The 25,297-nt window shown below is 43.1% G+C and overlaps 1 protein-coding gene across 13 annotated transcripts in view; it reads right to left on the bottom strand.

Moving 5' to 3' along the window:
• Rbms3 (RNA binding motif single stranded interacting protein 3) overlaps positions 1 to 25,297 on the bottom strand; it is a 1,319,552-nt gene that overhangs the window by 10,143 nt on the left and 1,284,112 nt on the right. For all 13 annotated transcript variants that reach the window (XM_041676984.1, XM_041676985.1, XM_041676986.1 and 10 more), the window contains one exon: positions 3,011 to 3,088. In XM_041676984.1, coding sequence (XP_041532918.1) covers positions 3,011 to 3,088 — 78 coding nt within the window. The remainder of the gene's footprint in view (positions 1 to 3,010; positions 3,089 to 25,297) is intronic.

The raw sequence follows: 25,297 nt of genomic DNA, 5'->3' as shown, positions 1-25,297 counted from the left end.
GTGTGTGTGTGTGTGTGTGTGTGTGTGTGTGTGTGTGTGTGTGAGAGAGAGAGAGAGAGAGAGAGAGAGAGAGAGAGAGAGAGAGAGAGAGAGAGAAACTAAACAGACCAGAAGAAGGCTTTAAATTCTTTGGTACTTGAATTGAAGATGTCTGTGAGCCTGTGAGTCTCTTGACTAGGAGACTGAGAATCAACTTACTGTACTCCGAAAGAGGAGAAGGAACCATCTCTCTAGTTTCTTGCATAAGATTTTTGTTGCTGTTGTTGTTGTTTGTGTTTCCTTTCAGAAAGTGTCTCCCTGTGTAGGCCTCACTGGCCTGGAACTTACTGTCTAGACCAGGCTGGCTTGGAACTCACAAAGATCCATCTGCCTCCGCCTCTGCCTGTGTCTAGAGTGTTGGGATCAAAGGGATGGGAGTGTTTCTTTCATCTTTAAAATCATTGGTTTTGTTTGTTTTCTAAGACATAACAGGCATTCAGTCAGAGGCTTCAGCAAAAGGAGAGAAAGAAGGGATGAGGAGAAGGCAAGAAGGAGAAAGGGTAAAGGAAACAGTAGCAGCAGTAGCTCAAAGCAAGCCTAATCTTGGATACCTGCTGTGGGTTGTATGTCAAACCCTCTTGTTCTGTGGCACCCCATGACATACCTGCTAGGTTTGTACTTTTTAGAACCCCCGAACAAGATTGGTTTGTGATTGGTCAAGTGACTGATTGGTGGATGCCAACAAATGTCCACCTGGTCTTTTTGCACGAACATGACTAAATTCTTTTCTTCATAAGCATGGATTGGAGGTGGAAAAGTAGAGGGTAGTTAGAGTCTTTGCTCTTCCTCTTTAGCTCCGGATCTAACTCCAGAAGAATGTCTTTCCGATAAGCTGCTTTGTTAAATGTGTCTGCTATTCCAGCCAGTTAAAGGCACCGTCCCGTTCATTAGCATAGTCCTTTGGTGTACACACACCGAAATGCAAATATATTATAGAGGTTCATGCTCACAGTATTTATAATGTATTACTTGTTAATTTTCTCGAGACATAGCTGCTCTTTAGTCACTAAATAAGACAAAAACCATGCAATCTAACCCATATTCTTGAACTCCAATTAAAACCCATTTAATATACCATTATTTTGGACCTACACATCTAGGAAATTAAAAACAATAAGGATGTGATGGCCTCAGCTTCCTAGGCTGTACAACAATGCCTTCCCAATCTCTGGGATTTTCTTTACCTGGATTCAAGAATACATTTGTTAAACACCAGAAATAAATCTGGAAACATTTTCAGAGCTCCAACTTAGTTGCCAAAAACCTCTATCGACCTCACTACTGGTGGATTTTCATGTGGAGAAATACAAACACTCTAGTTACGGGTTGTGTTATGGAGAAGGAAAGATGAACTCAAGGAAGCATACTGATTAGTTTTTCAGTTTCTGCTGATGAGAAGCAAAGCCCATAGATGACAGCAAAGCCAGTGGGCATCCGAAGAAGAGGGACCATGGCTGTAACTACAGATGAATACAGTCTAAGCACCTAGCACCATCTCTGCGGCTCTGCACCTCCCCCTCTTCTCTGTAGCTGGTCAGCTCCATCTCCTAAAATGAGAGCTGAGGAGGATGGATTTGTCCCAGAGAAAAGAGAGAGGGAGCTTTCTTTCCTTGAAGAACAAGATGACAGTGTCCTTCATGATATCCACAGCGACTCTATGACATCTCTCTTGTCTATAGGAAGCTAGAGTATACTGAGTTCCTTCATTAGAACAGAGGGCTTTGGCTAATTTCTTTCCTAAGGAGCTAGGGATGGAACCCATCGTCTTCGATATACTAGGTAAGTGCTGTGTGACTGAACTACACTCCCAATTAAAGCAGTGGTTCTTAAATATTTTGTTATTTTTTCTGAGACAGGGTTTCATTCCTCTGTAGCTCCAGCTCCCCTGGAACTAGCTCTGTGGATAAGACTGGCCTTGAACTCAGAGATCTTGCTGCCCCTGCCTCCTGAATGCTGCGCTGAGATTAAAATACTGGCGACATCTGGAAGTGTATAAATATGCCTAACCTACTACATATGCCAGAAAAATCAGTAAGAATCTCTTGTGGTCAAATTTGGGAATCCGTATTTTTAAAGCATCCATCCCCTAATAATTATAATGAGCGGAAGAGTTTGAGAATCAAGGTGCTGCCTCATTTTCATGAACATCTGGATTCTCAAGGGATCATCTTAAAATTAACACCTAACTAAATTCAGGAAACGGAGCCAATGGTGGTATCTGATGCCTTCCCTTTCTAACAGACTCCCAGGTTATATAGGGATGATTGATTTAGTCCTCAGATTGGCAGAAGACTTGGAAGATCAGCCCAGGATCCACCGGTGTGAGGGTCATCTTGATTGCATCAATGAGGTGGGAATGCCAACTGTGGGTGGCACCATGCTCTGTCTGGGAGTCTGGACCATATACATGGAGGAAGGGGAGCTGAGCAGCCAGGTGAGTTCACTGCTCTCTGATTCCTCTGCTGTGATTGTGCTGTGACAGCTGCTTCACCTGACTCTGACTTTCCCACCTTACGATGGACTGGGAGCTGCGATGCATCTGTTCTCTCTTCAGTTGTTTTTGCCATGTAATTTTTTTTTTTTTTAAATCAGAGCAACAAGAAAGAACTAAGACAGAGATCCCAGGGTGCTGGTCCAGTGGCCCCTCTCAGGAGCAAGTTATAAACTGTTCTTCATCTCTGCTCATGCATGTTTGTGGTCTGCAGTTGATGGGAAAGGGTTTCTCCTTTAGACTGCTGTCTAGGTATGCAAACCAGCCCTCCTTCGTACCTCTGTGTAAGATTGGTTAACTGCAGGTGCAAAGTAAGATGTAGTTTTGATTGAGCTGACGTATAGACTTCTGTATGCTCAGCTTGCAGGAAAATGCTTCACAACAGCATAAAGGCTTTAGCTGAGGATTCCTCGGGTTATGGGGACCCGTGTGGCTGAGATTTCGCTTTCCTAGCCTCGTTGGGTTACAGGATAGACTTACTTCAATAGAAACAGCTGTCGGAGGCACAGGCGTGTACTGGGGCATGTAGGTCCCTTGCATAGGAGCAGCAGTCATATACTAGAGAGAATCAAAGAAAAATGCACATGAACTTGGGGTTACAACCGGAGAAAAGGTCAGACGCTGCATGAGATGACAAAAGGAGAGCGCATGCCTGGGTAAACTCCACGTTCACCAACGATGATAGGCCTTATCAACAGAGACTGCTGCTTACTGATCTTATGTCAGCAAGAGCTCATCTTTTCCATATCAGCACAGGCCATTTCAGCCCACCCCCCAAGATGCAGTCTAGGCACTCAATGTAAGAGCTGGATTGCCTCCACTTTCACATCTGAGTGCAAATTCTCTAAGTGTGAGGATGGTGTGGGCTCTTTTCTCCATTTTGTTCGTAGAACCCACCACCCAGCAGGCTCCCGACAAGCATTTGTTGAATGAATGAATCGTCATCTTCATTTGGAAGCAATGATTTCTAACTAAAATGTCGAGGAACGGTGTAAGAAATATTTACACAGCAATACATTAATGGGCAAATGTTGTTTTCCCATCACCTCTGTTAATACAAAATACAGGGTTGGGGATGTGTCCCAGTGGTAGTGATTGTCTAAAACATACAAGGCTGTGAGTTCCACCCCAAAGCACGGAAAAGGTGGGGGACTGTTCCAGGTAATGCTGAAGTCTCTTTTGTTCCCCTTTCCCATCCCATCCTCAAGGCACCATGAGTATTTTCTTCCTAATACCTTATTTAAAACACTGTCCATAGGGCTGCAGAGATACCTTGGCTTTTAAGACTGTATACTCCTCTACAGACAACCTGAGTTTGATTTTTAGCATCCATGCCACGCAGATCACAATCACCTGTAACTTTAGCTCCAGGAGAACTGACTCCCTCTTCTGGCCTTCACAGATACTTGTACACACGTACACACACACACACACACACACACACGCATGCACACACACAAACACATAATTAAAATGATAAAAAAATAATTCTTTGGGGGAAATTTTGATATATACTATTTGCAAATTATTGTGGCTAACAGATGTATTTTCTGTAGTGAAAGGGGAAAATTTCAGAAAAAGGATGTGGACACACAGACACACACACAGAGACCCCTACACACATAGCCCTACACATACACAGACACACACATGCACCCCTACACACACACACACACACACCACATATATTTGGATTAACTATGGCCTGCATTCCCATTGTAATGTGTAGTCTCTCTGTACCTACTCTCCGTGAACTAAAGGACGTCACACTCTGTTTTCTGGCTTCTAAACCTTGATCCACATCCCAAAACTGCAGGGCTAGAGTCAGGCCACTGAAGAAAGGTTTCTTCTCTCTCAAAGGTTCTAAGACTGGATTTCATAATCTTTTTTTTTTTTTTTTTATTTTCGAGACAGGGTTTCTCCGTAGCTCTTTGGTTCCTGTCCTGAAACTATCTCTTCTAGACCAGGCTGGCCTCAAACTCACAGAGATCCTCCTGTCTCTGCCTCCCGAGTGCTGGGATTAAAGGCGTAGACTGGATTTCATAAAACATCTAAAGACTCTGGTCCTGGATGCTTCTCAAATGGCTGCGGTCAAATAGTAAGGCCACAGACAGATAGTAAAGCCCAGACTGGTGGTTACGTGCACACCGATGCAAAGGTGCACGCTGGATGAAGGCTGGAAAAAGGCTGGATGAAGGCTGGATGAAGGCTGGATGAAGGCCGTCCAGCCCATCAGCTGGGGTTCTTTAGTGTTTACACACGCGATTGGAGTGATCACGTGAATTTGAAATAAACTCATGCTCATTCTAAACTAAGTACAATTGTATTGTATATGCTTGCTAAAAATTGTCTTAATTAAACAACCCTAGGCCAGACAAGCCACACCATTGTCTTCGGTGCATGTGCAGAAAGCAAACAACTGAGCTCATCTCGCAGCCATACAAAATCCCCTTTTGCAGTTTGGACAGAGCAACTGTTGGAAAGGCTAAGTGCCATCTGAACTTGCACTTGGCATCACCGGAGACCCTGGGGCTCTTAAGGCGACTGTCACTCCTCTCACAAAATGGTCAGAATGCCATCTGTTGGAAGACAGGAGCCATGTTTTATTTGTTTCTGACTTTTCTGGATGCCCAGGGCCCAGGAAGGGATCATTCAATGGCTGAATAAAAGCATCTAAGTTGAGACACTGGGAGGTAGCTCGGTCAGTAAGTGTTTCCCGAGTAAACATAAAGACCCCAGGTCAGTGCCCCAGCACCCACATAAATTCACAATGCAGGGGTACACAACTAAGGAATGCTGGGGAGAGGGGGCAGGATAAACCCAGGAGTTTGCTGGCCAGCTAGTCATGCTGAGCAGTGAGTCCCAGGTTCAATGAGGGACACGGTTCAGTACCTCATTAATTAGGGAGGCCAGAGCTGGAGAGATGACTCAGAAGATATGAGCACTTGCTATTCTTGCAGAGAACCCAGGTTCAGTTCCCACCATCCCTAGCTGCAATTCCAGGGGATATGACCTCTTCTGACATCCAAAGGCGCCAGACAGACTCACTGCACAACACATACATGAAGGCAAAATACTTATACACACAAAATAAAATAATATGAGAAGATAAAAATGTGGAAGACTAGCTAACTGGCTCAGTAGGAAAGTAAAGGCACTTGCCGCCAAGTCTGACAACCTGAATTGGATCATCAGGACCCACAATGGTGGAAGAGGTGTTCTGAGTCCTGCAAGTTACAGCACACTGGCAAGTGTACACACCACACACACACACACACACATACACACACACACGTATCCATGTCAAATTCCTTATATTTCATTGCAAATTAACATGTTTCATGGTCTTTGGTCATTCCGCGCTTATCAAGATCTCAATTTCACACCGCTTCATGGTTTGTCTCTCCACCCTTAAAGCCAATTCCCCAGCCAGTCCTTCTCATTATTTTGTACCCTAGAGTGGACATTAAATACTCAGATATTAAACTTCTTTCAAGTTTTCAGATAAGTATAGAATATTAGAGTGACATTTTGACAAATACACTTTCCCACCTAGCACCCTTTGGCTAGGTGTGTGCTTAGTCAAAAAAACGCCCCTACAGGTGCTGGAGAGATGGCACAGTTATTAAAGACACTTGCTGCTTATTCAGAGGACCGGGACTTCGATTAATTCCCTGCCCACACATTGTGTGACCCACAACCACCTGTAACTCCAGCTCCAGAAGCACTATTTGTTTGGAGAGAAAAACACCCTGGGTTCCAGTGCATTTGAGCCACGTTATATGATACATCCACTCCTTTGGCAAATAAAAATGAATATAATAATTTATATTAAGGAGCTGAAGATTCATGCTTTTAAAAAGCCTACTTATAGCTGAATAAGACAGCATTTTCAAAATGTTTATTTATCTAGGACCTTTGCTTAGACCTTATTTCTAGGGAATGTCCTTTGGTTTTCTGAATCTCAGATCCCACAGCAGGTTTGTGCCATGTGTATCTGATTTACTTCAGGGCAGAGTAGCATTGCTGGTCTTCATGCTCAGACTTTGGGGATACTTTACTATTCCTCTCATTGTCTATCAAGAGGATCAGCATCATCTGTGGATCTGAGGGAGGCGGGGATGGAAAAAACTGGGGTATTCTATACTCTAGAGTTAGCAGTTATGAACTTTGACCTGGATCCGATAACAAATGCATGGCATTTGGATACGATGATGATGTCACCAGTCCCCGGGGTGTACTCACATTCCTCTCTGTGTCTGTAAGGAAGCATGTCTGACTTTGATATGGGAATCCAATGAATTATTTAGACCTCCCTGCCAAGCTAAAGCATTCTCAAGCAGTCTGGTTAATGAGAACGTTTTATGTGATTCATAGCTAAGCTTCCCCAAATGACTGGATTATTCAAAGCCCCATCTGTGTTTTGCCTCTGTAAAACTGAATCAATAAGTCTTCATTCCTTTGCTAACATTCAGTTGGGTTTAGAACGTGGCAAAAAAGTGATGTGTGTATGGAGGGATTCACACTCAGAATCTCCTCGGTAGTCTGAGTTTGCAGACTGGTTCACTCATTTTATAGCAGGAAATGAGGGGCACTGGCTGCTCTTCCAGGAACTAGAGTTGGTTCCCAGCACCCTCATGGGGGCTCACAATGTCTATAATTCCACTTTCAGGTGATCTATTGCCCTCTTCTGGCCTCTTTGGGTACTACACTCGTGTACACAAACCCACACATTCTCTCTCTAGTTCTCTTTCTCTCTTACACACACAGACACACACACACACACACATAGACACACACACACACAGAGACACACACACCACATAGACACACACACACACCTTGCAATCAAATAACTTTTTTAAAACTTCAAAACATGATCACAAGTCACCAACTTTTTTTATGATTTTTTCATACATTTGTGTGTGTGTATGTTTGTGTATATGTGTGCATGTGTGTATACAGGTATATGTGCACGTATTTGCACAAGTGCAGATGTTAAAAGACAGCCTCCATTATCATTCCTAAGAAACTATATGCCGTTTTGAGAGACAGTGTCTCTCACTGATCTAGAAATTGCCCAGTAGGGTAGGCTGACTTGCTCAAACATCCATTAGTCCCCACTCTTCTCTGCTGGAATTAGAATGTATCACCACACCTGGCTTTTATTATGTGTGTTCTGGGATTTGACTCAGGTCCTTGTTCCTGTAACACAGGCCATTTCCAGCTGAGCCATCTCCCCAGGCTCTTTCGGGTGCCTTTCTGTTTTCGTAAGCACAACCTCTAATTTTCTTTTAGGCTAGACTACCCTATTACACTGGGTAATGTAACGTCACGCCACTGTACTAAACAGAGACAGTAAAGATGTTTCTATCCCAGGCTCAGCTCGTTTCGGTACAGAGTATTCAGCAGGAGTATCTTTCTGGCTACTTTTCTTTCGTCACAGAAAGTTTAACAGGCAGATCTTCTGAAAATTAAGGGCAGATTATGTTAAGCAAGCTAGTGCTGTGTGGATTTAAGACGCTTAAGCATATTATCTGTGGATAAACTTTGAAGGCAAGGCTCTCCTCTGACAGACTTTCTGGGGTGAAGCCTGACGGAGCGACAGCCTTGCTGAGTTAGGAGAGAGCGCTCAGGAGAAATGGCTATGGCACTGACCGCAAACTCAGCTCTCAATTTTTCTCTCGCAACATCCAGCTGGAATTCTGTGCGAGCACACACAAATTGCCTGCACACCTGACAATACAGTTTCGGCAAGCAGTGTTCGGCTCTCCCATCATCTCTCTCTATCTTATCCTTTGAGAAAGGGTCTCTCACTGAACCACAGCTCAGTGACCAGTTAGACTGGCTGACCATCAGTCTCCAGGGCCTCTGTTTACTTTCATCCCTGCAAGGGCTGGGCTTACGGGTATGCAGAACTACCAGGGCTGGGCTCAGAGTTGTGCAAACCACACCTGGCTTATATTTGGATGTTGGGAATCAAGCTTAGGATTCTCATTCTTGTGGGAGGCACTTAAGGTACTTAAGGTACTTAAGCCACTGAGCCCAATTCTATGGTTTCTGATTTGGCCAATACTCTGGGTTACTTAATAAGACAACTTTACAGGAATAGGCATGCCTGCTCCAGGGTATTTATTTTAGCTTTTATTATTAAATCACATTTTATTTGTTTTGTATGCACACAGGCACATGTGTTGTGCATGCAAACTACAGTGCATGAGGAGTTCAGAGTTCACTCTCTACTTTTATCATGTGGGTCCCAGGGATTGAACTCAGATCATCAGGTTTAGCAGCAAGCACCCTTACACATGGAGACAACTTGCCAACCCTAGACTAATTATTTATTAATGGTTGTCTTCCAAAAGCTACAAAATATCTGCCATAAATTTTTATGAATACAAATTATTTGTTTGGTATATTATTGATTGAGCTGTGGAAAGGAGTTATATTAAAATGAAAAGGCAGATAACATGGATGAATCTGTATAATCTTTTCCATACAGTAGCAGCCTTAGGTAATATATTTATGGACATCTTTCTCTTGTAACCACTTGAAAAATTCTCTCTGTCCTCCAGATCACGGGCTTTGCTGCAGAGGTGTGGTGAAGTGCTGAATGGCCACTTGCAAGCCACAGAATGAATTCCAGACTCTTTCACTTGTTCCAAGCAGTCTAGACACTGCGTCATTAGGAGAATTGCGGGGAAAGGACGGGGAAATGCAAGACTAGAAAGGTAGCTTGCTTTTTCCCATTTGAATTGGGACAAGATGTTTCTACTTCTGAATGGTTGTTGATTGTTTCAAAGGAAACAGAAAAAAAAAAAAAAAAAACCCTGAAAACGATCACTTCTGGACTGGCTTACTTCCTCATCAAAGTGAAACAAAACCAGGGACTTCATATGCTTCTTGTGGGGCACCTTCTTCTTTCAGTGATTTGGGAGGCATGAAGAAGGTCCACCCTTTCAGAATTTGCTAAATACTTGAAACAACTACCTCCTTTGGAGCTGCAAAATGATTAGACTTGGGTGCTGTCAGTCAAGTCTATAAAGTCATGAGGATGGATGCTTCGGAAAAGGGAGGCAGTTTAGCCCCAGGAAATACAGAAAGCCGATAAAGGGGATGCAGGGAAGCTATAGGGGTTTATGTCCCTGTGGCTGCTGAATTGACCTGGAGGGGAGATTGTGGAAGACTAAGGACAAGTGGCGTGGGTTACTTCCAAAACCACAGCCAAAGCCTTGAAGATGCAGGGTCCAAACCAAGCTGTGATTCATTGGGCAAGTGGCTGAGACACGGGTAAAGTGGTATCTCAAGGAGTCCTATTGTGGTTGTGGGTTTTTTCTTTCCTAAGATTTATTTTTAATTTTGTGTAGGTGTACATGTGTAGTACCCGCGGAGGACAGTAGAGGGCATTAGAGCCCCTGAAGCTGGAGTTATATGGAGCTGGAAACTGAACTTGAGTCCTCTGGAAGAGCTGTAAGCTCTCTCAACTGCTGAGTCATCTCCGCAGTCCTATTCTGGAGCTTTGAGGACACTGCTTTGTTGTTTAATTATAAAATCATTTCAGAGTTGAGATACCACATGCCTGGCCCTGGGTAAGATGCCATTCATGTGCTTACTTTGATTAACAGAGTTAAAAGAGCTGCCACTGAATAAGTCTAAGTAGCCTCTGTGGGTCTTCATGCCATTGAATAGATGATCCCATCAATAGAGAAGACAGCTGGAGACTGTCCTTCCAAGGAGAGCATGCCAAATGAGGTCAGGTTTATGCCAACTGCTCAGCTCTTCCTCCCTGGGCTAACAAAGCGCTGGGTAACAAAGTGGATATACACCATCATAAGAGCCCTTGTCAACCTGACAGGATCTGAAGGCACACTAAGACAACCCTCCAGGCGCAACCATGAGGGATTATCTTGACTGGGTTAGCCTCTGGACACATCTGTGGAACATTTTCTTGGTTAGGTCAGTCAAGGTGGTAACTGTCTACCCTGAAAGTGGGCAGGACCATTCTTCTATCATTTGGGGTCCAGCAGAACGTGAGTGCAGCCATCGATCTGTTTCCTGATGGCAGATACACAGGATGTATGTTTCTCGCAGCCCGCAGAGGCCTTCACCCTTGCTAGGGAAGCAGCTTTAATGACTATGTTGCAAAAGCGAAGGCCTATTAAGGTTTTGCATGTGTATAGCTCATTGTGATTGCAATGAAATGAAATGCTATAGAAGTGAAGCTGATGATAACGGATGTCTTAAAGTTTTAATTTGAAATAGTTCTATGTGTACCATATGTGTGCAGTGCCTGCAGGGGCCAGAAGAGCTGGAGTTACAGGTGGTTGTGAGTTGCCATGTGGATACAGGACTTCTGAAGAACAGTAAGTTTTTTAAACCACTTAACCATCTCTTTAGCTGCTGAACCAGCCCATTAGAGACACCATGAATTCTCCTTCCTTCATTTTTTTAAAAAAATTATTTATTTATTTATTATCTATACAATATTCTGTCTGTATGTCTGCAGGCCAGCAGAGGGCACCAGATCTCATTACAGATGGTTGTGAGCCACCATGTGGTTGCTAGGAATTGAACTCAGGACCTTTGGAAGAGCAGGCAATGCTCTTAACCGCTGAGCCATCTCTCCAGTCCCCTTCATTTGTGTGTGTGTGTGTGTGTGTGTGTGTGTGTGTGTGTGTGTGTGTGTGATAGGTATGTCCTATCAGGAAATCAGAGAACAAACAGCATTAGTAGCTGCTCAGTTAGCACAGAGGTCCCTGAACAATTAGATAGTAAGTCAGATAAACTGAGAACTAACTGTCTGGGCTGAGGTCATTTGTAAGTTAAGAGCTTATCTATGGCAGGGCAGTGAGACCAACCCATACAGCTCTGTAGAGCATGGGGTGGGAAAGAAGAAAACAGAAAAGGCTGTCGTGAACAGCGTCAACAGAACTCACAGCTTACGTGAGATGGACAGATTACCAAAGCAGGCTTGAGCAGAACAGACACAAAGTCAGAGAAAATCTGCTTGGTTTCACAGCTAGGCCACAGATTGAATTAATTATCCCACACTAGCTATGATAACCAATTTGACTTCATCTGGCTTTTCTGGTGAGCTTGCCAAGTATTTAAGGAATGTATAATTGTAATCTTAGGTCAGCTCTTCCAGGAAATACCAAAGGCCACTTCCTAACTCGTTTTATAAATCCAGCAAGTTCTTTATGTCAAAATGGGACAGGGGCTTTATAAGAAGGAAAATTTATAGCTAAGTATCCCTCATGAACACACATATAAGTTTCTTAAATTATATTTTAGCTCACTAAAAATATACAACATGTCTAAGGTGGGTTTAATTAAGGGTTTCAAGGCATGCTTAATTTGAAATGAAATCAACAGACTATGCCACACTGGAGGGAAATAGGAGGCAATTATGATATTCAAAGGATGTAAAATCCATTTTTTGATAAAATACGTCATCTGTTTCTAAAGAATAGCTTGGACATTGTTGAGACTAACATAGATAAATCTATGTACAAAAACCATGCAACTAACTTGTGGAAATAGGCAACAATTTCCTTTGGGTTTTTGCTTGAAATTTAACTTCTTCCCTCTCTCTTCTTCTAGTAATATCCTTAAGGTCTGGATTAAGTAATAAACAATGGCAAGAAATGGAATACATAGTGATGGGAAAAATAGAACCGCCTTCAGTCATAGACAATATGATTATATTTAAAGATGTTAACAATTTTATAACTTAAGGTTCTAATTATGTGTATATGTGCATTTCCATAGACATGCACACACTTCTCCATATCTTTTCTTTAAAGTTTTTACATTAATTAAAGTGTGTGTATTTGTGTCTGTGTATGTATGTGCATATGCATGTATGTATGTATGTGAATGCATGTGTTCATATGGTGTTCATGTGTAGGTCAGAAGACAATTTGTAGGAGTGGATTCTTTCCTTCTACCGTGTGCATCCTGGGGTCTAGGCAAGGCCATCAGGTTTGTGGCAAGGCCCTTTACCAGTTGAACTACCTCAACTGCCTTGTTTATGGAACTTGTTACAATGGCATGGGGATCTACAATGATGCCAATATGAAAGTCATTAAAGCAACAAGAAATTCAGAACAAATTTGTGTATGGAAACGGCCAGTGTGCATAAGAAAACATGAAGCCCTGGCTCATCTATGCTCAGAAAAATGGAGTTAGCAGTTCCATAATGTAACAGGAGGAAGACAGAAAAGATGTGTGATCCTAAGAGTAAAGAATAATTTGCTTGCTAGCTGTCAGGAGAACCATTACCTTAGAATACCATATTATATAATTGCTTCTTGAGGTCAACTTTAACCCATTTCCATTATTTCTAACAATTCTAGGTAAGCATCTTGTAATGAGATTCTAGTCTTTAAAGGCAATTGCTGTGTTGGCATGGCTTCAGGGCTGTCAGTGACACCGAATTGCGGTGTGATTGAGGTGGAAACTAGAAGCCATGCTGAGTCTTCAGGCTACCAGGGTAATGATGAGGGCAGTGGGAGGGTGAGAAAGAGCCTTTGGTGACAGCGCTACCAATGGGAAGGCTAAAACACAAGGGCCACAAGAGTGCAGAAGAGGCCGCTGTAGGCTGAGAGATACAAGGGCTGTGGTGAGGGTGGAGGGGGACAACCAAACAAACCGCGCATTAAAGTGCATTAGTGAATTCCGGTACTTCGTAGGCTTTTAAAATCACGGCATTTACTCATCCATGTGTGTGCACATGTGTGTGGGGGTCAGAAGACAACCTGCAGTAGGCAGTTCTCTCCTCCTACCGTGTGGATCCCAGGGGCTGAACTTAGGTCACCTATCAAAGGTGGCAAGCTGCTTTACCTGCTGAGCCATCTCGTTGTGCCCCAAACGGAATACTTTGTATATTAATTAAAAAATGAAATGGAAACTAGAAAGAAAGGTCATACCAGATCTAGATGAGACACTGCCTGTCCACATGTCCGTTGTCCACATGTCCTTCCAGCAACACCAACCCCAGGAGCATGGACACAGACAACAGGTGACTTTTCATATGAAAAAGGCATGTTATTAGAAAGTGCCAGGATTTAGGTAAGTCGTGAAGCTGAGAAAACATTCTATGCAGAGCACGAAGACAGGGGGATTTGCTTTAGGGCTTAAAAAGGGTCCTTAGGATGATGGAAAGGCAGCAGTATATCACCTCGGGTCAGCAACAACAGCAAAAAATGTGGTCCTTTGGACAACATGTTCAACTATAGTATGAACAAAGGTACACAGAACAGGAAGTTGCTATGGGAGCACATTCTGCTCCTTCAGCCAATAGCCTTTAAGATACCAGCCCACTTGGGGATGGTCTCTTATACTGTAAATGAAGCTTTAAGGCATGAGCACTCTCTCTCTTGTTTCCTGCTCTCTCTGGCTTCTGGCTGCTAGACTCTGTTCCTATTCCCCATTGGGGCAGTGGACTGTTATCTAAGACAGTGATCTGTAACTTTCCCCTAAATAAATAACCCTTTATCATTCATAATTCTGAACTAGTGTGGGATTATCTTTTGACTTCTGCCATCAGGAAGCCTCAGAATGGTTGAGTTAGAACGGTGAGTGGGTCAAGGGATTTAGAGCAGGGCTCCAAGCATCTGCTCATCTCCAAATTTCATTCTGGTCAGGTGAGACTTCAGAGAATTCTAACTTAATAAATAAGTAGGTATAAGTAGTTCTAAAATTGGTATTTATCCTTCTGCCATATATCCTCACTGCTAGAAGCTGTTCACTCATGAGAACGGAAAGAAGGAATGTCTGAATGCCAGTTTAATCTAAAGCCAAATGGGAGTTCTCGCTGATGAACTTTACAGTAGAGTAAGTTTTGAGAAATATTTGTTAGAAAACACTTTATGGGGCTAGTGAGATGGCTCTGGAGGTAGCGGTGATTGCCACCAAGGCTGAAAATTAAATCTTTTGGACCCACACAGAGGAAGAAAAGAACCAACTTTTGGAAGTTGTGTCTGTTAATATATACTATTACATTTAACATATGGGGGAATGCTCTTTATTAATGAATGCAGTTTGTTTACTTTTGATATCTAGATGATTGGCAACAAAGTGACTTGGGGTTTATTTATAATCTACCCCATCAGGCTGAAGATCATTTAAGAACTAAATGACTTCAAGTGGGGATTTAGATCAATGGTGGGCACTTGTCTTACTGTGTGTGAGGTCCCAGCCCGACACAAGCTAAACCACAAAGAGAAGAAAGCACTCTAACACAATGCTTCAGATGATGAAGACAGCTATCCTGGTTTATGTTCAAGTGTTCTAGATCAGAAAAGAAGCTGACAGATGGAAATTTCAGGACTGGAGAGATAGCGCCATGATTAAGGGAGTTGGCTGCTTGAGTTTGGTTCCCAACATCCATTCATGTTAGACAGTTTACAGCTGCCTGTAACTCCAGCTCTAGTGTGTCCAACACCATCTTCTGGTCTCCTTAGGCACTATACATGTCACACACACACACACACACACACACGCACATCAAAGTCAAATTAATTTTAAAAAGCCTAGTAATTTCATCTTGAAGTGATGGTTTTTGATACACACAGCAGAAGAATTTCTCAGCTGAGAAATGATAGTATTGTACAAGTATCAATAGCTTCTCTATCAAAATAATCATTACCTACATAAGTGGGATCAGAAGCAATTCTCTAGTTAGTATTTCAGAACAATATGATCAATATGATACGAGCACTCCAGAGCAAGGTCATTCCTCAATGAAAGGTTTGAGGGAACACTGTGTACATTGAATTTCAACATGTCGGGTAAGAGGGATATACATTTGTATGTCTAGATTTTTTTTTGTATAAAAAGTCAAACATTCATAGTTTAAGGTATTAGTTACTGAGAACATAAATGAAAAAGCACAGTGTTCTTAGCATAGGGATGGTTGTATATTGTTAATAGTTGGGTATCCATTTATTATTACAGAACAAGATTCATTTTCTTGACAATTGATATAATCAAAATTCAGTTTGGTCAGAAAACGCTCATTTATTTTCTCTTGAAAATGACATTGACAACACTTGAGGTATTCAGTAGGTCCCTACAGACATGGCTAACAGATAGTCAACTAAATGAAAGAAAGAGCTGTGAAGATGGCTCTCAAAAGCTTTTGTTTCTGAGAGAAGGAGAAGAGAGGGGACCTGGGAAAGACAGATGGAAGAGAAGAACAGAGAGGCCACAAGAAGAATGAGCCCAGTATGAGGCCAGGGCTATTGAGATACTACTGTGGGCAGTGGACAACAGACAGAGGCAGAGATGCATCTTCATATGCATCTTCTAGTTGCCGGCATGATTGTTGTGTGCCTAGTCCCGAACACATTCATTAATGTGACCTCCAAGTAGCATTTTTATGAGAAAGTCAGAGAGGAGATGAATTCCAGTCAAAATGAAAATAATGTGAAGTAGAGCAAGCAGATAGGAAGTGTCTACACTGTCCTCAAAGTCTTAAATTCATAGAAATTGTTTATCCTTCATACTATGCTTCAGAAAACGTAAGCTCCAGATTTAAACGTTTCTCAACCAATCATCACACTTTTACATAATGAGGCTTCAGAGACAGGGTGACATCGTGTGTGTGTGTCTGTGTGTGTGTGTGTGTGTGTGTGTGTGTCTGTGTGTTCATCTATGTGCCTCAGTGCACTTGTGTATAGGGGTCAACCCCTGGTGTCATTCCTCAGGACAGGTTCTGTCACTGGCCTGGAACTTGCACATTCAGCTAGATGAGGCCAGTGGGTCCGGGGAATCCTCCCATCTCTTCCTTCCCATCACTGGGTTGGCAACAGGACACCACCATTCCCAGCTTCTGTATTACTGTTCTGGGCATTGAACTCAGGTCTTTATTCTTGCACAGTGAACATTTGACCTGCTGGGCTCTCTCTTCGAGTTTTGGATGTCATTCTTAAACCAATAAAATAAACAAGATCAAAACCCAATTAAAAGGCTTCAGTTTCAACACAAATCTCAATACTCTCATTCATGGGGAAAATAAGGAAAGGTGCACTGATTTAGAGACCCCAAATTAAAGAAACTTCAGGACAAAATAAATGAATGGAATAATGAACGAACACCAGGCAAGTCTTTTCTTGGTTGGTCCCATAACAGCTGCTGATATCTCAAACAAAGTCCTGCTCACCTTCATCCTGCGGTTTGCCTGTTTGGTCCCTACTAAGGTCCTCCAGCCCTCACTGCTTTGTCCTAGAAGACTTTAATTTCTATTTAGGGCATGAAGAGGTGGATGCCATTCGGTTGATTACAGACTCTCCTAGAATTTTGGCCCTACTTTTCTATGTCTCTTGCCCAATGGATTTGTGTTTCCCAGACATTATGCAAAGTGTTTGCTAAATCCAGCTGTGCTCACAATGTTGAGTCTTCTAGTGCTGACTCCATGACAACCTGCTCCTTAACAAATTTTAAACACACATTCTTCTCATGGAGACTTCTGGAAACAGCCACTTCATATGCATGGAGTAGTAGGGACTGGGGTTATCAGATATGAAACTAGGGGACACGTAGAGGAGATACAGACAAGGATAAAAAAATGAGTATTTCATGTCGTCATTTGACTTAGTTCAGATACTAGAATTAATCGATTTCAGTTTGAAATTAAACCTCACTGATCTTAGTGTTTGACTCTTCAATGTGACTGGGACCATATCAACTTGGAAAGGAGAAATTAGAGAAGAGATAATGAGTTAGAGAGAAGCACACAAGTGAACAGCTCTGTTGAACTGTCAAGAAATCTAGCAGGTCAGAGATAACACAAGCTTCTGAGTCTTATCCAGGATCCATTTAATCTTCCCTTAGCCTGTCAAGAATCTTTAATTCCTGATGGACGCTCTCGAACACTGACCGTTGGGTACCCATTTTCAACATTCATCTCAATCCAGTTTGCCTAATGACTTAAGATCCTTCCATTTTATTTATAGGAACTCCAGAGCTTTCCATAATGAAAGCATTCCAGGAAACAGTCTTGTGAGACCTCCTTGGAACCCACATGGAGAAGGTCACCCACACTCTGGGTTTATTCTCTTCCTTCAACAACGAAGGTCCCATCATGGGGCCTGAATTTATATCACCCCAACCAGAAGTTCAACATCAGCAACCTAGTATTTCCCCTCAAAGCCTGGCCCCTGAGAAATTGTTAGGTTAGGGTTTAGAGAGGGAGTATGGGACTCACTGAAAGACCTCAGCTGACTAGAAAGACGCTGGAGATGTCAAGTTCTGGGATGAAGTTTATAGAAGAGCCCACAGAGAATGAAAGCAGAGAGTGACAGCAGCAAGAAAAGAACATCAGGTGCAAACTCCCATATTCCTCTGAGTGGACTCTGCACCTGTCACTGGATCTACTTTTTGCTCTCACCCCATCTATGCTCCTGAACATTTGCCCTACTGTATCCTGGCATTAATTTTCTGTCATCATTCCACTTGTTTACCTAGTTGGGTTCCCAGTATCTTTCCATTGCTGATAAAAGTTGAATTTCCCTATATTCTGTTCATAAAATTCTTCTGTTCTGTGATTGTTTGGAGACAGATTTCCCTAAGGTATGAAATAGTGCTTATGAACTCATACACATGTGTATTATACGTTGCACACTCTCTGGCCCTTAGGGCTTAGTTCTATAACTCATCTTAACTATCAAGAGTTATATGAGATCTTGGTACACTCTGGGGAAAAGCAGGTCTTCAAAAACCATGTCAAATCAAGACTAGAGTGGGAACCTTTTCTGCCCTGGCCCTTTTGGTATTTTGAGAGTCTTACTAGGTGATCCAAGCTCAACTTGAACTTAGGATACCCCTGCCTCAGCCTTCCAAGAGCTGGGATGGCAAGCCTGCATCACCCACGCTCAGCTCTGGAGACTCTTTGTAAGGGTTGCTCCATGCCTTTTAGCTTAGGCATTCCCCACAGAAGAGCCCTATTAGTCTCTGGGAAAGCCTGCTAAAAGCCAATGGGGGTTCAACCGCATTGCCATTGTCTGATCTTTCTTCTTTATCCCTTTCATTTGTGGCTGCCACTGTTCTCCTCCCTCGAGGACTGAGAGTGTTCACTCTGCAGATGTTAGCTGTGATTCTCTTAATGTCTCCAAGACAAATTTTTTTACTGAGCTAAAACCCAAGTGTAGTGATCCTTCTCAATTACATTTTCAAAGCACTAATAGTTGAAGCCAAGGCACGTTCTTCGGCATTCTGGGCTTTGAAGTCTGGATTTAATGCTGGAGCAAACTGGAAAGACTTGACAAGGTATCATGAGGTACCATTTACAGGTCTCTTGATTCAATGAGCCTGGAAAATGGCTTGGACACTGGGACATTTAATGCTCTCCTGGTCTGTAATATGCCTCAGAATTTCAGATCTGCTGTTCTAGGGGATGCTTAGGAAATGTCCCCCAGTTGGTGAAACGGTTTGGGAGAGATTATGGAACCTTTAGAATGTGAGCCTTGCTGGAGGGAGCATAACTTGGGGTGGACTTTGAGGCCATATGGCCCTACCCACTTCCTATTGCTCCTCTCTAGGTGTTCTCCATGTGGCTGGGCTATAAGGCTTGCTGCCTCTGTGGTCCTGCTTTTGCTGGCTGTGCCGTACCTTCCCAACCACAGTAGACTCTCTGGTACCATAAGACAAGATAAAGCCTTCTTCCCTATGCTGCCTCTGTGGTCCTGCTTTTGCTGGCTGTGCCATACCTTCCCAACCACAGTAGACTCTCTGGTACCATAAGACAAGATAAAGCCTTCTTCCCTGTGCTGCCTCTGTGGTCCTGCTTTTGCTGGCTGTGCCGTACCTTCCCAACCACAGTAGACTCTCTGGTACCATAAGACAAGATAAAGCCTTCTTCCCTATGCTGCCTCTGTGGTCCTGCTTTTGCTGGCTGTGCCATACCTTCCCAACCACAGTAGACTCTCTGGTACCATAAGACAAGATAAAGCCTTCTTCCCTATGCTGCCTCTGTGGTCCTGCTTTTGCTGGCTGTGCCGTACCTTCCCAACCATAAGACAAGATAAAGCCTTCTTCCCTATGCTGCCTCTGTGGTCCTGCTTTTGCTGGCTGTGCCGTACCTTCCCAACCACAGTAGACTCTCTGGTACCATAAGACAAGATAAAGCCTTCTTCCCTGTGCTGCCTCTGGCCATGGTGTTTGTAACCACAGCAACAGTGAAGTAATGCAGATCGGCTTGCCCTCATTAAACCATTACAATCAACTGTCAATCAAGCTGAGTGACACAATTGTGTTAAATATGTCGAATCTCAGGCATCTTAACAGAGGATTCCATCACTTATTAAGATCAGAGAGTAATAAAAAAATCTTAAAAAAAAAACTGAAGTATTTCTGAATGGAACAAGAAATAAGAAAATAAGAACATGATGAAATTTCTTCCCAGCTCCACCCAAGATTCAGTCTGCAGGCAAATAGAGAACACATTAGAAGCGTGTCAAAGAAAGTCAACTTGGGTGTGAAATTGGGCTCTCAGTCGAGAGCTTTGTTTCCCATTTTGTATGTTTTATAAATACAAAAGGGACTAATCAGGATTAGATTCCACCAGTTATAAAAAAAATTAAAAAACCCTTTCATATCCAAATACAGGGTAATCCGCTTAGCTGTTACTGAGGAGGGAGAAACCAAAGGACCAATTTAGTCATCCCAATTACTGCTGGCTTAAAGGAGCGTGCCAGGGGCAGCAGGAGACTGCGGTAAAGAATAGTTTTTATTTACATGGAAGTCGTGGTCCATTTTAAAGGTTTATTTAATTATTTATTTATGGGTATGTGTGCCTGTGTGAGCTTCAGTACACCAGGTGCACACAGCTGTCTACAGTGGTCAGAAGGTGGTGGACACCCTGGTATTGGGGTCCCAAGTAGTTCTGTATTGTCGTGAGCATGCTGGAAATGGAACCCGGTCTTCTGCAAGAACAGCCATTGCTCTCAAGCACCAAGCTCTCTCTCCAGCCCGTTGGTTCACTTTGGAAATAGAGCTGAACTCACCATCTGAGCCAAATCTCCAGTGTGAGCGTGCTAAAATACTAGGGGGCCTTCCCCATCCACATGCCTACAGTTGAGCTTGTAAACCACCACGGTCTTCTCTCTAGGCAAAGAATGAGCACAGAGATTTCCTTCTGGCTTTAGGAACTCCGTGTCTGAAAGGGCACCGCTTCGTAACTCACCATCCTGAGATGGATATATGTGCTCTGCCAGGCTCTGGCAGGTTTGATTTAATTTTTTTCTAGGAGTCATGAAATAGATCATTTGGGGCTGACAGTTTTGAGTAAGGGCTTCCATTCAAATCCACATATTGATTTCCCCCCTCCAAGGTACCCAATTCTGTACTTATTTCCAATCTTAGTCCAATTCCGCTGAACTTCAAAACGCATCACGGAAAAAGAGGAGAACCATGGAATCAAAAAGCAAATGTAATGGAATTCTAGAAGGGAGGGGAAGTTTGAATGATGGAGGATCATAAGCATTTTAGTGCCATTTTTCCACCATCAGTTTCATTGTCTTCTATTAACCTTTTTTTAATTTATTTTTTTTTATTGAAAAGAAAAAAAATTTCCGCCTCCTCCCAGCCTCCCATTTCCCTCCCCCTCCTCCCGCCCCTCCTCCCTTCCCCCCACTTTTCTCCTCCTCCCTCTCCAGTCCGAAGAGCAGTCAGGGTTCCCTGCCCCATGAAAAATCCAAGGTCCTCCCCGCTCCATCCAGGTCTAGGAAGGTGAATGAACATTCACCATCAGTTTCATTGTCTTCTATTAACCTTTTTTTTAAAAAAAAAAAAAATTCTAGTCCCCTCTGCACACAGACCTGTCTCTCTATCTGTGTAACAGGATTACCTGGAAGGGTTTTGAAAGGAAGCCGGCTAGACTCATGCCCGGTTTAGTATGCTTTTGGTCTACAGTGGGCCCTAAAGTCAGTTCCAGGACAGTGATGATGCTGCCACACCAAAGACTACAAACAGATCACCAATGCTTAGAGAACTGAAAATGTTAAATCATTTTTGTCCATGTGACACAAGATAAAGTTATCTGGGAAGAGGGAACCTCAGCTGAGAAAATGCCTCTATCAGATTGGCTTGTGGGCAAACCTGTAACGATAGATATGGGCAGGCCAATCACACTGTGGACAGTGCTACCTCTAAGCAGGTGAATGTGGGCTGTATAAGAGAGCAGGCTGAGCAAGCCAAGGGGAACTGGTCACTCCTCTGTAGCTTTCTTCATTTCCTGCCTCCAGGTTCACTGCCTGGCTCCCTCAGATACACTCGCAATCAGGATGTATAATCCAAATGAATCATTTCTTCCCCAAGTTGTTTTTGGATATCTACTTATCGCGGCAGTAGAGGGGCAATGTGGGGCAGATGAAAATGTAGACTTCTGGGACCAAAGGGAGGATTAAATTTTGATAAGACTATAAATTCATGGCTGCATTTCATAGTGTACTCTACTGGCATTGTTCTTCTCATTTGTAGATGATAAGGAACCTCCAGAGGGAAGAAAGGGGGAATGAGAGAGGGAGAAGAATACCCATGCATGCACGCACACACACACATATACACACACACACAAATGGGGGGGAGTCGAGAAGAGAAAAATTTAGTGCTCATCTTTGAAGCTCTCTTCATTCTCTGACCACTTGTTCACCACCTCAATTTGAGTGCAGTAAGTGCCCTCTCTTGACCAGTCAAACTTGGCATCTTCTCATTCGGTGAGGTGACTAGAGGGGCTTACAGAGAAGAGGTGATGAATGGAACCCACTGCCAAAGCGAATAGAAACTGTTTGCTCACACATTAATCAACTCTTTGGTACAGGTCAAAGCCTGGAAGCTTATGTGATATCATTTCGTCAGAGGCAACGAGTGGATCCCATCCTTGGTGCAAGTCTGAGATAAAGGGGCCAGGCACTAAAAAGCACATGTATTCTGGCATTGCAAGGGACTAGCTCTTTAGCTGGACTAGAAATCTAAGTGGCTCAGGTGATAAACTCCAATGCCTGCCATGTGGATTTTAAAGCCCACAGACACCTTATAGACACCGGCAGAGGACAAGTAATCCAGTCGACTTTAAGAGATTCTGCAGGAAGCACTCGAGTCTGGCCTGAACCAGCAGAGATCAAGAGCTACCATCAAACTCACCTTCCTAAAGAAGAAAACAACAGCAGTTCTATATTTGCATGGGTGTTGGAAGAATCTTAAGAAATCAACAGAAGGGCTGCTTATGTTATATTTTTATTCCCGATCTAATATTGATAAGGAAGACAAAAGCATCTTGGGGTAAAAGAATTCAAAAAACTAAACTATGGACAGAAGCAATAGAAAAGATTTTCAAAAGATACTTGTTCCCACAAATACTATTAATCTGTAAGGATTTCCAATGTCATTCAGAAAACATTAGTTAAATTCATAATGAATATGCAGGATTAGGACAAAACAAATAAGAAAGTGTGTGGGAGAAAAGACAAGCAAATGCTTTGTTAGGTGAAAGACTGTTTTGTTTGATCTCAGCTAAAATCCCTACTACGGCGAACCAGTACTGTGTCCACTGGCTAGCTGCTTCTCCCTAATAAGCAGTCAGTATCCCAGAGTGACTAGCAGGTTGGGAGGGATCTTCTGATTTATCAGTGACAAATAACAAGAGACCATTACTTGTCCTGGTTATCATTCACGATGCTAGTGCACCACCCTGCCCGTGCCCCAGGGACTCTGCAAGAGACAAGGCACTGGCTATTAGGGCATGGGTGGATGATTGAAACAAGGATGGGATGTTATCGGGACACAACAGTGTGAGCACCAGGAACGTAGGCAGCAAAAAAGGGTAGAAAACTCCATTCAGAAGTAAATCTGAGGAATCACTTAGGATAATCTTAGAGAGAAGCACATGTTGGCTGTCTAGAAAAAAAGGATTAAGCATATGATTTCAGTTTTAAATTACATTGATTGATTGTGTGTGATTGTGTGTGTGTATGTGTGTGGGGGGGTGCACACGCATGCATGTGGGTGCGCATATGCTACAATATGCATGGGTTGGTCAGAGGACAACTCACAGGAGCCAGTTCTCTCGGGCCACCACGTGGGTCTTGAGATTGAACTCAGATCATCAGGTTTGGTGACAAGGACCTCAGGAAAGTAGCTGTCAGCATAGTAAAAGCCTTGCAGCCTAGGCTGAGGGCTCGGGACCAGGTCTCCATGGTGATGGAAGAATGGAAAACAGGTTGTGTTTCTGAAGGAAGATGACTCTGAGAATTTAAGTGACATATGTCTTGTTTCAGTGAGACCACTTAGAGGGATATCCTGCTATTTCTACCCAGGGGTGGCAGTCACCGAAGGACAACACAGGGAGAGGAAATCTTATATTTTAGGTCTGTCAGAGAAAATTCCAGCATCCAAGAGACTAATACAATCTCTATTTCTTTTTCTTCCACTTATTTGGAGCAAAACTTAGTAATGAAACATTAAAATAAATCTTCTGAAAATGTTGTATTTTCATTTTCAAAAATTGAGTGTTAAGACTTGGGAGATAGCTCAATGGATAAGAGGCATGGCTCGCAAGATGATGGCCAGAGTTAGAGCTCCGGAATTCTCAACAAAACAGAACATTGGGCGTGGAAGCACACTTGTAATTCCAGTACTAGTGAGGCATAGAAGTGCATTCCTGTAGCTCACTAGTCAGTCAGCCTAGACTGTGTTTCAAAAAAAGCCCAATAATAACAACACCAACAATAAAACAAACAAAAGCAGGATCGACAGCACCTGAAAATGCCAACAGGGCTGTTTTCTGCTCTTCACATGCACACACACAACTTTGAGAGTTAACACTGAGCAGTAAAAGCAATAGTCCCTTCTTTGTAGTCTAAACGTCTAAGGCCCATCAGTAGGGGTAGAGGAGTAGAGGAAATGGGTGGTGGGTCCTAGCACCTGTAGTGAAGAATGAATACAATGGGTCCCGACGAAGAGATTTACAAAAACTCAAGGTCAAGTGGCACGTACACTTGGCGACGAAACTGGAAAGAGAAGAGGAAGTGGGGGAGAGTCAGAAGGAGAGAGAGAGAGACAGAGAGACAAAGACAGACAGACAGTCAGGCAGAGACAGGCAGACACACACAGAGACAGAAAGACAGAGAATCAAAAGAAGAGAGAGCGATACATAGACACACATGTACATACATACATACATACATACATACATACATACATAGAGAATGCTGGATGCTAGGGATCTTTAAGACATGGCCCATAGAGGCTTCAGATGGCATGTATGAAATTCCAGGGAGAGCCAACATGAGTTGGGTGGGGAAGAAAGCGCTAGGAACAAACTCCTCCGCCAAAGCACTGTGACCAGAGGAAGCATCTTGGCATTCAGGAGCCAGGAAGAGGAGAGATAGGGAAAGGAGTCTGAAAAGCATGCTCTCCAGGCAGCAATGAGAGGGGATGAGTTACTCTTTCCCGTAGACTTTGATTTGTCCTTTGTGACTGGCTGAGTGACACACGAGGGATCTCCACTCCCAGCCTTTATTGAATTTTATCTCACCTTGCTCCCCAAGGGGATCAAAGGCAGCTTCTAGACCTGCAAAAAATACTGCAGTATCCAATAAATGAGAAAGATGAAGTTGGGGGAAGGGAAGGGAAGCAAACTGACTAATCAAACAGAGGCCTTTAAACCCTTATTTGAAGTTTATTAACAAGGAACCCCACAAGTCAGGGTGTCCATCAGGCAAGAGCATCAACCCAAAACAGGCCAAAATGACTTCCAACATCCGA

Source organism: Microtus oregoni, unplaced genomic scaffold (assembly GCF_018167655.1).
Source record: "Microtus oregoni isolate MIOR12 unplaced genomic scaffold, Mior012 000028F_ref0000031, whole genome shotgun sequence".
Taxonomy (NCBI): domain Eukaryota; kingdom Metazoa; phylum Chordata; class Mammalia; order Rodentia; family Cricetidae; genus Microtus; species Microtus oregoni.
The sequence above is the reverse complement of the archived record's forward strand: the minus strand, read 5'-3'. Positions and strand labels throughout refer to the sequence as shown.